Source organism: Vipera ursinii (genome assembly GCF_947247035.1).
Source record: "Vipera ursinii genome assembly, chromosome: 7".
In the NCBI taxonomy this organism is placed as follows: domain Eukaryota; kingdom Metazoa; phylum Chordata; class Lepidosauria; order Squamata; family Viperidae; genus Vipera; species Vipera ursinii.
The window spans coordinates 4,850,941-4,863,592 of NC_139521.1; the positions used below are offsets into that span (position 1 = coordinate 4,850,941).

At 36.4% G+C, this 12,652-nt stretch overlaps 1 protein-coding gene across 1 annotated transcript in view; it reads left to right on the top strand.

Moving 5' to 3' along the window:
* The window catches only part of ARAP2 (ArfGAP with RhoGAP domain, ankyrin repeat and PH domain 2), a gene marked incomplete at its 5' end in the record, with an annotated part of 127,193 nt that extends 114,824 nt beyond the window's left edge, over positions 1-12,369 (top strand). Inside the window, 5 exons of the mRNA XM_083368063.1 lie at positions 1-62; positions 2,375-2,410; positions 4,020-4,083; positions 7,683-7,817; positions 11,796-12,369. The exon at positions 1-62 is cut by the window's left edge and continues 21 nt beyond it. Of these exons, the coding sequence (XP_083224189.1) occupies positions 1-62; positions 2,375-2,410; positions 4,020-4,083; positions 7,683-7,817; positions 11,796-12,125 (627 nt within the window). The 3' untranslated portion in view covers positions 12,126-12,369. The remainder of the gene's footprint in view (positions 63-2,374; positions 2,411-4,019; positions 4,084-7,682; positions 7,818-11,795) is intronic.
* Positions 12,370-12,652: the final 283 nt, after the last annotated feature.

The following is a 12,652-nucleotide window of genomic DNA, read 5'->3' on the forward strand; positions in this document are numbered from 1 at the left end:
TTTCCTGTCAACTCACTGAAACTTTACCTCGGGGTGAAGAAAAAAGTGAAAGCACCAACAAAGTAAGAAAAAGGAGGGAAAAGCCATGTTGGCTGCTTTTCATTCAAAAGCATCCTTGCTTTTTTTGTTTCGCTTTGTTAGGATCGTGATGCTACAGAAAGGCAAAGCTTTGAAAAGCCAAAGCAAATAAGGGAACAAATCTGCATCTATTGCCTGGTCTCTGATAAGCCCCAGTTCCTCAATGTTAGTTATTTGGGGGCCACTGTTATTACTCTGATACTGAGAAATTATTGAACAGTTATTTCTAATCTCGGTATGCTATCGCCTCTGGGTTATATTGCTTATGGAATCATATTAACCCAATAAAATGGAATGGAATGGAATGGAATGGAATAGAATAGAATAGAATAGAATAATAAAATGAAGAATAGGATAGAACAGAACAGAACAGAACAGAACAGAATAGAATAGAATAGAATAATGAAATGAATGGAATGGAATAGCATAGAATAAAACAGAATAGAATAGAATAGAATAGAATAGAACAGAACAGAACAGAACAGAACAGAACAGAACAGAATAGAATAGAATAATGAATGGAATGGAATGGAATGGAATAGAATAGAATAGAATAAAACAGAATAGAATAGAATAATGAAATGTAGAATAGAATAGAATAGAATAGAATAGAATAGAATAGAATAGAATAGAATAGAATAGAATAGAATAGAATAGAATAGAATAGAATAATGAAATGAAGAATGGAATGGAATAGAATAGAATAAAACAGAATAGAATAGAATAGAATAGAATAGAATAGAATAGAATAGAATAGAATAGAATAGAATAGAATAGAATAGAATAGAATAATGAAATGTAGAATAGAATAGAATAGAATAGAATAGAATAGAATAGAATAGAATAGAATAGAATAGAATAGAGGAATGAATAATGGAATAGAATAGAATAGAATAGAATAGAATAGAATAGAATAGAATAGAATAGAATAGAATAGAATAGAATAGAATAGAATAGAATAGAATAGAATAGAATAATGAAATGTAGAATAGAATAGAATAGAGGAATGAATAATGGAATAGAATAGAATAGAATAGAACAGAACAGAACAGAACAGAACAGAACAGAACAGAACAGAACAGAATAGAATAGAATAGAATAGAATAGAATAGAATAGAATAGAATAGAATAGAATAGAATAGAATAGCATTCTTTATTGGCCATGTGTGATTGGACACATAAGGAATTTGTCTCCTCATGTGCATAAGCTCTCAGTGTACACACATACAACAACAAAGTGTTCAGAGTAGCAGATTTCCAGAAAAGTTCAAGCGTTGCACAAAAAACTCAAAACATTAAACGAAAACAACACACCAGACTTCAGCCTCTGAAATTGTATGAGTCTCCTAAATTTACAGCAGGGGCTAATCAAGGAGAAAGTCTGTAGCTCGGGGTTGAAATGAAGGTTCCTTGGTGCTCTCTGAGCTTGGCTGTTTTCTTGCAGACATTTCATTACCAGACTAGATAACATCATCAGTGCCAGTCACAGTAGGGGCTATATGTGATCTGTGAGCACTCTGAACAGGGGAGCAACAATTTGGCTAAAAATCTATTGATAAATGTAATAAATATGAAAAATTACTAGCTTAAATATGAGAGAGTAGACATCAAGAGAAAAAGGGAGGAAGTATTTAAGGTTGAAAGAAGAGAAATTTTTGTTACTAAATTTAAGTCATTTGGAAACTAATAGAAAATAAGAATGTTATACTGTATTATTAACTAGTTGATGTAAGATGGTGAGAAATAGAATATAGTCAAATAGATAAGACATGTATCCTGAACATTAGGTTTTTGTGACGAATTGGGAGAAAAGGAACTGTGGCTATTTAAAACTTGAAAATTATAAACATTAAATGTTAAATTTAAATATTAATGGGAAACTAAAAATTGGGAAAAACTAATGAGGACATTGATAGTCTACAGAGATTGAATGTTAAAATAATAACCAGGATATGTATAAACTAAAAATTATTGATAAACGTAAGAAAGGTATTTTTATTCAATTGATACAATAAGAATTGTATTAGTTTAAACATGAGACAATAAATACTAAGGGGAAAAGAGAGGAAATATTTAATATAGTAGTCTGGAACTTGTACTAAAGACATTTGTATGTTATTGAATTATTGATTAACTCAGCTGCCATGTTGCTTTTTAAATATTTAAATGTAAAAATAGAAAATCAATAAAACTTTAAAAAAAAACCAAAATTTGGCTTTGGGAAGCTTAATCCTCTTTTCTTTCTTAATTACCCTACATGTCTATGTATGAATGACGTTTCATTTTGATTTTTCAGCTGGGGTCTAACACTACTGTCTGAAAAGCATCATTGGTAAGTAAGACATACTACACTGGGATGTGTATTCTTTGTAAATGATTGGGTGGAATACGTTTTTGCACCCCATGCAAGCACAGTACCTTTCTGTTGTTCATTAAAGCAGCCACATCCCTTTTTTGTCCTGGCTTCTTAATGAGTCTGGAAATAAGTGTTATTTAAGTATTCTTACTCTCAAAAATAGTATTAAGTCCTCCCTTCAAGGCAGTTACCTTTATTTGTTTAAGTTGTATGAAAGCCTAAAACAACACGGCTGCTTTAAAACAACCCTAATGCCCACTTTGTCATATCTGAACAATTGCAGCTGAGACTCCTATCTTACGATTATGATTGTAAAATAGGAGTCAGAAAAATTGTTCTGTAAGCCTGAATGTTTCCTTTAACTGTGTGGTTCTGCTTTATGGGTATGTACATCAACCTATGCATATGTCCGTCAGTTTAATATAACATATACGGTACAGGGCTCCATACTGTGACCATCCATCCCTTCAGCTATCATTCTTGTTTTAATTTTTAAAATATTTGTTAATGATAATCATTTTAGATATTCATTGTTGTATTGCTTTTTTTTTTGTTATATGCTGCCCAGGCTCACTTGCTAATGAGAAGGGCAGTTATACAAGATGATAGATGATAGATAGATAGATAGATAGATAGATAGATAGATAGATAGATAGATAGATAGATAGAAGATAGACAGATAGATATTTAGATAGATAGATAGATAGATAGATAGATAGATAGATAGATAGATAGATAGATAGATAGACACAGAGAGATGATAGATAGATAGATGGACAGATAGGTAGATATTTATATAGATATTTATATAGACAGATAGATGGATATTTATATAGATATTTATATAAATAGATATTTAGATAGATTAGATAGATAGATAAATATTTAGATATTTAGATAGGTAGATAGATATTTAGATAGATAATTTAGATAGATAGATGATAGATAGATAGATAGATAGATAGATAGATAGATAGATAGATAGATACAGACAGACAGACAGACAGATATTTAGACAGATAGATGGATATTTATATAGATATTTATATAGATAGATAAATATTTAGATATTTATATAGATAGATATTTAGATAGACAGAGATAGATGGATATTTATATAGATATTTAGATAGATATTTAGATATTTAGATAGATATTTACATAGACAGACAGACAGACAGACAGATAGATACTCGAGAGATGATTGATAGATAAATATGTAAGTGGTATTCTGTCTTTTTCATTTCCTAAAAATCTAATAAGCTGAAGGCTTCCCCAAAGAAATTTACAGCTAAGCAAATTGATCACTCAAATGAGCTCATGCCTGCTTAGATCAGTCTAAAGCTTGATTAATTGCAATGGACTAGCTGTTTGAGGAATAGGAAATCTTGCAATGAAAGCTGATTATCTGGCAATAATAAAACGTGCCTTCTGAGATACACCAAAAACAAACACTGTACGTCTTGGCTATATTTATACCCTATTCTTTATTCTTGCTTAATTTATTCTAGCTAAGGACTTCCCTTGCAGGAGGACTGAGTATATTATGGCATTGGGAGTGAATTCGTATTAATTTGTCTTCTAGGTATTTGTGTTGTGATGGACAGGATTCTCAGCTCGAATGGCTGAACAGCATTTTTACGGCTCAGGTATTTCTCTCGATTTCTTTTTCAGATTTAAATTGCACCAGGCTCCAGAAAGCAAATTTGAATTGCAATAGTTGCTTATTATATGCTTCTGTGCTTTTTAATTTATGTATGTATGTACACGCTATATCTGAAGCAAGAAACGAAATATTGAAAAGTCAGTGTATATATTGCCATCAGCGCTTTTTTTTAATAAAATCTGTGCTACAGCCCAGTATGATTGGTTAATGTGGTTCCCCCAATCACAGCTCTCTTTATAGACAGTATCTCTATTCTTGTCAGCTTTTTCTTGTTTCCTTATTTGTTCACTCAGAATCCTTGATGATTCACTTCCCTAATAAATGACTGCATTCAATTGCATTGTGTTGAGATGATACAGAGAGAGACAGAGAGAGAGAGAGAGAGAGAGAGAGAGAGAGAGAGAGAGAGAGAGAGAGAGAGAGAGAGAGAGATGATGATAGATAGATAGATAGATAGATAGATAGATAGATAGATAGATAGATAGATAGATAGATGATAGATGATAGATAGACAGACAGACAGACACCCACCCACACACAGATAATGGATGGATGGATGGATGGACGGATAGATAGATAGATAGATAGATAGATAGATAGATAGATAGATAGATAGATAGATAGATAGATAGATAGATACATACACACATACATACATAGATACATAGACAGATAAATAATGGATAGATGGATGGATAGATAATAGAGATAGAGATGATGGAGATAGACAGACAGACAGAGATAATGGATGGATGGATAGATAGATAGATAGATACATACATACATACATACATAGACAGATAAATAATGGATAGATGGATGGATAATAGATGATAGAGATAAATAGATAGATAGATAGATAGATAGATAGATAGATAGATAGATAGATAGATTAATAGATAGATAGATAGATAGATAATGGATAGATGGATGGATAAGAGATGATAGAGATAGATAGATGGATAGATAGATAGATAGATAGATAGATAGATAGATAGATAGATAGATAGACAGACAGATAGACAGATGGATAGATAATGGATGGATGGAGGGATAACAGAGATAGATGAGAGAGAGAGAGTGAGAGATAATGGATGGATAGATGGATGGATGGGTAATGGATGGATTTATAGATAATAGATGATAGGAAAGAAAGAAAGAAAGTAAAAGAAAGAAAGAAAGAAAGAAAGAAAGAAAGAAAGAAAGAAAGAAAGAGAAAGCATCGACGCATACATTTGAATGTGAGCATTTGAGCATTTGTGTTTGTGTGTATGTATTTATGTATGCCTTCAAGTCAGTGAGGACTCCTGGCAACTGTTTGGAGAAATCCCTGAAGTTTTCATGGCAAGATTTCAGAAGCCATTGCCTGCTTCCTATGGCTGAGAGAGAAGGATTGGCCCAAGGTCAACCAGCTGGCTTTGTGCCAAAGGTGTAAAACACACACACACAAACACACACAAACACACACACACTCCCTGTTTATGTTAAGTTCTTAGTTAAGGAGCCCCCCAAGGCAATTTGAAAGGGAGTCCTTTGGAGTTGCTGTTTCGTTACTAGCTCCCTGTGTCTTTGTCCTTATAACTTATAAGGTCTTTCTTGGAATTAAGTCATCTCATAATGGTGTGGCATTCTTCTCTTTAATAACTGTAAGAATTACATCTTTTATGGAAACATACCCGTTTCATGGGAGATTAATGTGCGCAGTGAGGTGAACAGCTCTGCGGCTTGCACGAAAAGCAGGGTTATCCATAACTTTGATGGTTCTATTTATAAGCTCATAAGAGCGCATTGATTAACATTCTTGAGAAAATACGTTGGTATGAAAATCAGCAATGGCAGCTGCATCTACAAAGAAAGTCCTCATGTGACCACAGATAGTCTAATGTAATGCAGGTTTTTGTAGCTAACTTCCATTTTCTCAAGGAAGACCTATCACTTCATTAACTTTCATAACGTTCTAGAGTTGGCCATCCATCTTCTTTTTTTTCTTCATTCCTTACCTACAGGAATTTTGTATTAGTGTCATTTGACGTTCCCCTAGTTTTCTGGAAATGTTTGATCTGCTTCATTTTTAATTCTCATCTTCCTCCTTTAATCTTATTTTTCAAATCCTCCACCCCCATTTAAAGGGAAAAAAACAAAACAAAGGTTTTTTTGGGGGGCGGGGGCAATTTTCGAGTTACAATTGATTGAAATATTGACTTTAGTAACAATGGATTCAGCGCTTAAATCTCAACCGATTTCGGTTCATCCCACGAACACTTGTTATGAATCTAGAATTTCTAATTCATTGTTGTGTCTGGAGCATACACTGTATTTATCCAGCCTTTGTGTGAGTAACTGAAATTACCCATTTCTGCAACAGCTTCCCCTTTAGAAGCTTCACTGATTAAATTCTCCATCTGAAATCATCTCATTATTTCGATAGGGCAAAATGGTAATTTGTGCCCAGAGCTATGTTGCATTTAGTGGGTCTCTTTGTCCTATTAAAGCTAACGTCGTTATTCTGATTCCTCTGCCTTTTATATTTAGACCAAGAAAAGTCCCAGGGCTTTATTTTCACAGCCTCGGAGCAGCACAATTGCTGAAAATCAGCAGCACAATTACCTTGCCAATTTAAGGCCGGGGAAAACACAAAGGTGTAATTTTTTTCAAATTGAGTTTAACATAGGTGAAAGTAATACACATCCACTTAAGAACCCTACCCAACTCAAAAAAGCAAAAAAAGGGTGGGGGAAAACTCCCAATTATTGACAGCTGGATGTATCTATAGAATAGAATAGAATAGAATAGAATAGAATAGAATAGAATAGAATAGAATAGAATAGAATAGAATAGAATAGAATAGAATAGAATAGAATAGAATAGAATAGAATAGAATAGAATAAAAATAGAAATAGAATAAAAATAGGAATAGAATAGAATAGAGAATAGAATAGAATAGAATAGAATAGAATAGAATAGAATAGAATAGAATAGAATAGAATAGAGAATGGCATAGTATGGAATGGAATAGAATAGAATAATGGAATGAGGATAGAGTAGAATGGAATGGAATGGAGTGGAGTGGAGTGGAATAGAATAGAATAGAATAGAATAGAATAGAATAGAATAGAATAGAATAGAATAGAATAGAATAGAATAGAATAGAATAGAAAAGAATAGAAAAGAATAGAATAGAATTCTTTATTGGCCAAGTGTGGTTGACACAAGGAACTTGTCTCCGGTGCATAAGCTCTCAGTGTACATACAAGTAATAGTGCTAATCGTGATCATAAACAACCTGAAAATACATTCATCATGAATCGTAAGATGCAACACTAAGTGACAGTCATAGAATAATAGACCCTCTACTAAATGGTAGAGGGTCTCCTGCTTGAGCAAAAGGTTGGACTAGAAGACCTCCAAGGTGTCTTCCCATTCTGTTACTCTGCTTGCACCAACCTCCAGGTGCTTCCAGAACATTTGTTTCATACGTACTCTTGTCGTTTCTAATGATTTGCCAATGGTTGGCTACACCTCCTATTGAGGTTGGTAACAAAAGGGATCAGTGAAAGCTATCTTCTCTCTTCTTCTCCACAGCACCAGGCTAGGTGTCCACCAGATGGGAAGGCAAGGAAGCCGTCTATTCCCAAAAGTCCAAAAATCGGGGGCCTCTCCTTAATCCCAATTCAGCCCAACCCAAGGATCTCAAAAGCTAAAGCCAACTCAGCAGAGGTAAACCTTTCCCGCGTATGTTTGCGTAGCCGATGTTCCAGCCTGCTGAACTGAAGAGAGAAATCTGTCATTAAATGTAATAGTTAAAAAGAAATATCTCCACGTTGGGGAAGTCTCCGCCTGCGATTAAAGCACAGGCGGTCCTTGACTTACAACATTTCCTTTAGCGACCGTTCGGAGTTACGACAGCAGTGAAAAAAGTGACCGTTTTTTCACCCTTAACGAACCATTTGCATCACATGATCCAAATTCAGAGGCTTAGGAAACTGGCTCGTATTTATGACGGCTGCAGGGGTCACGTGATCCTCTTTTGCGACCTTCCGACAAATTATGAATTACATATGTCTCAGTGGGTTAGGACGCTGAACTTGTCGATCGGAAGGTCGGCAGTTTGGCGGGTCGAATCCCGAGTGCCGCGTAGCAGAGTGAGCGCCTGTTACTCGTCCCAGCTTCTGCCAACCTAGCAGTTCGAAAGCACGTAAAAATGCAAGTAGAAAAATAGGGACCACTCCGGTGGGAAGGTAACAGCGTTCCGTGCGCCTTTGGCATCTAGTCATGCCGGCCACATGACCACGGAGACGTCCTCGGACAAGCGCTGGCTCTTCGGCTTTGAAACGGAGATGAGCACCGGCCCCTAGAGTCGGAAACGACTAGCACGCATGTGCGGGGGAACCTTTACCTTTACCTTTACACATATTTACCTATTTTTAAAGAAGAGCCTGGATAACCACTTGCCTGAAATGACATAGGGACTCCTGCTTGAGCAGGGGGCTGGACTAGAAGACCTTCAAGGTCCCTTCCAACTCTATTCTGGTTGATTGAAAGTCAGTAGGGAAGCCAGACAGTTTTTCACACTTAATGACCATTGCAGCATCCCCACGGTGCTGTGATCCAAATTCGGAGGCTTGGCAACTGACTCGTATTTATGGCGGTTGCAACATGCCGGGATCACGTGATCCCCTTTTGCGACCTTCTGACAGGCAAAGTCAAGGGGGAAGCCACTGTGGATTGACTTAACAACATGTTATTAACTTAACAAGTGGGGCATTCACCTATAACAACTGGGGTAAGAGAAATGGAGCAAAACATACTTAACAACTGTCTCACTTAGCAACAGAAATTTTGAGCTCAGTTGCAGTCGTAAGTCAAGGACTGCCTATATACATCCTGTACTATTTGTGTGTGTGTGTGTGTGTTTTGTGTGTGTGTGTTTCCCAATATATACCGTATATACAGAGAGAATTTTGTCAGGTGCTGTTTTCAGTAAAGCAAATGGAATTCTTTAAAATGAAATGAACATAATGTTTGTTCACTTTTTTCTTAACCTGGGCTATGTCCCAGGAAACCTTAAACTACATACAGCTCTTGAAAGGTATGTAGTTTAGAAATACTCTAGAGGAGTAAATTAAGCCTGATCTGGAACTTAGTAATAGTTTTCCATTTTAATGTTTTTTGAGTCAAAGAAAGAAGCAACCTGGAATTAAGGAGAAGCTTCCTACAGTGAGGACAATCAACCAGTGGAACAGCTTGGGTGCTCCATCACTGGAGATTTTTAAGAAGAGGCTAGACAGTCACTTATCTGAGACACTGTAGGTTCTAGAAGAAGACCTCCATGCTTCCTTCCAGCTCTATTCTATTGTCCTTCCTTCCTTCCTTCCTTCCTTCCTTCCTTCCTTCCTTCCTTCCTTCCTTCCTTCCTTCCTTCCTTCCTTCCTTCCTTCCTTCCTTCCTTCCTTCCTGTGGAACAGGTTGCTTCCAGAAATCGTGGGTACTCCATCACTGGAGATTTTTAAGAAGAGACTGGACAGTCACTTGTCTGAGATGATATAGGCTTTCCTGCTTGAGCAGTGGGCTGGACTAGAAGATCTCCAAGGTCCCATTCTATTCTATTCTATTCTATTCTATTCTATTCTATTCTATTCTATTCTATTCTATTCTATTCTATTCTATTCTATTCTATTCTATTCTATTCCATTCCATTCCATTCCATTCCATTCCATTCCATTCCATTCCATTCCATTCTATTCTATTCCATTCTACATTCCTTCTATTCTATTCTATTCTATTCTATTCTATTCTATTCTATTCTATTCTATTCTGTTCTGTTCTGTTCTGTTCTGTTCTGTTCTGTTCTGTTCTATTCTATTCTATTCTATTCTATTCTATTCTATTCTATTCTATTCTATTCTATTCTATTCTATTCTACATTCCTTCTATTCTATTCTATTCTGTTCTATTCTATTCTATTCTATTCTATTCTATTCTATTCTATTCTATTCTATTCTATTCTATTCTATTCTATTCTATTCTAAAAAAAATTAAGAGTAGGTTTTGCACCTTATCAACCAAAGTTTATATGTTTCAGCAGGCATTTAAGCTTTAAGGGACTTGTGTCTTCAAAATCTTTGAGGACGGATCTTAATTTCCCACAGGGAGGAACCGCTGAGCCTTCTGAGCATAAGTATTTTGTCTCTGGGTGAGGTAGGTAGAAAATTTATAGTCTTGTTCTTTTTATCCATCCACTCAACAAGAAATCACTGAAGGCGTATGGGAACACAACAGATGGCTTGTCCATGTGGATATGATTCATATTTATTTTTTTTGAGTTGCCAATTTGGGAACACAAAAGAACCTTTTTGTGCACGATGAATGATAATGACGAATCTATAAACTTCTGTTGACTTTTTTTTGTTGTTCTAAATTGCGTTCCTGCAGTTTGTCCTTCCTCCGTGTCTCTTCTATAGTCCTCGAATTGCAACAGTTGGTTTAGTGACTGTTCCAAGTTGCAACGGCATTGAAAAAACCAGTGACTTACCACCGTTTTTCAGACTTAAGACCGTTGCAGCATTCACGTGGTCAAAATTCGGACGCTTGGAAACTGATTTGTATTTATGACGGTGATTTGCCTCTTGTGACCTTCTAACCAGCAAAGTCAATGGGGAAGCAGGATTCACTTAACAACCCTGTTCCTAGCTTAACAGCTGCAGTGATTCACTTAAAAACTGTGGCAAGAAAGGTCATAACATGGGGCAAAACTCACTTAACAACAGAAATTTTGGGTTCAATTGTGGTCGTTAAGTTGATGACTACACATATATACTGGTGACTTAGAAACCTCCATTTAATGTCTTCTGTTCCTTAAGTACACTTCCTGTTCTCTTCCTGTTCTCCTTCCACTCCAATCCTCAACAGTCAATTCTCATTTGGCTAATTTCCCTAAAAACCTAAATGTATTTAATACTTTGCTTATCCCGTTGTCTTCCTCTATGTCTATGCCATTCATAAAGTTTCAGTCACTTAGACTGAGATGTATATGTGGGGTCCTTGAAGTTCTTTGAGCTTGGTGGTTTTGTCTACCTACCTACCTACCTACCTACCTACTTATCTACCTACCATATTATCTACCTACCATATCTATCTGTCTGTCTGTCTGTCTATCTATCTATCATCTACCATCTATCTATCATCAAGCTATCTAGCTATCATCTATCTCTCTAGCTAGCTATCATCTGTCTATCTATCATCTATCTATCTATCTATCTATCTATCCAGCCATCCATCCATCTATCTATCTCTATCTATCTATCTATCTATCCATCCATCCATCCATCCATCCATCTATCCATGCATCCATCCATCCATCCATCCATCCATCCATCCATCCATCCATCTATCCATCCATCCATCCATCCATCCATCCATCCATCCATCCATCCATCCATCCATCTATCCATCCATCCAAGAAACTAACTAACTAACTAACTAACTAACTAACTAACTAACTAACTAACTAGCTAGCTAACTAACTAACTAACTAACTAACTAACTAACTAACTAACTAACTAACTAACTAACTATTCCTTTGTAAGAACTGAAAAGCTTGGAGACCAAGTTGGAAGCACTCCAGTCCCCAGAGGTAGGTTACCAACACTTGACATGAATCAACGAATCTTGCACTCTTTCTCCTTCTCTGCCCAGAATTCAAAGCTGGAAGCGGAATGGGACTTAGCTGAAGAGGAGGCAGGTTTAAAGGAGCAAGCCTCGCGGGCTCTTCAACTTAAAGAACGAAAAGAGGGAAAAGCCTGGAATCAAAGAAGAAAACATCGGAGTCTGATCTGTCTGGACGACAGGGGTGAAAACCTCGTGGACTTGGACCGAAGATCCTGCAAAGAATCAAAATCGCCAAGGAGAAGTGACAGCAAAGCCAGAGAAACACACTTGGAATCCGAGAAGCAGCTGCCAGCAAACGTTCTTCATGAGCTCCACGCGGTCTTGCAGAAGACCAGAGCTCTCCATGACGGGACTTAGAAGCCATTCTGCTATGGACATCCAAGAAATGAATCACGTTCATGTACAGTGTACAGACTTTCAATGTAAATGTTGAACTGAAGGATATGGACCGCTCTCTATCCCTTTGGGAACCTTAATTATTTTTGTACTGACACCTGCCCCTCTCGCTACCAAGATTTATTTCCCAAAATAATGTTGGTCAACTGGAGATTCTCCATCTTCCAGATCTTGGTTGTCCCTAAGGTGCTCTTTCAGAAGGCAACTGGACTTTGTTCTTCCTTGAAGACATTTCACATCTCATCCCAAAAGCTTCTTCAAGGAATGGACCATTCTGAAAAAGAAGTGTATATATGTATCTCTGTATCTCTGTATCTCTCTCTCTCTCTCTCTCTCTCTCTCTCTCTCTCTCTCTCTCTCTCTCTCTCTCTCTCTCTCTCTCTCTCTCTCTCTCTCCCTCTCTCTCTCTCTCTCTCTCTCTCTTTCTCTCTCTCTCTCTCTCTGTGTGTGTGTGTGTGTGTATTAATAACAGATTGGTTCCCTATTTT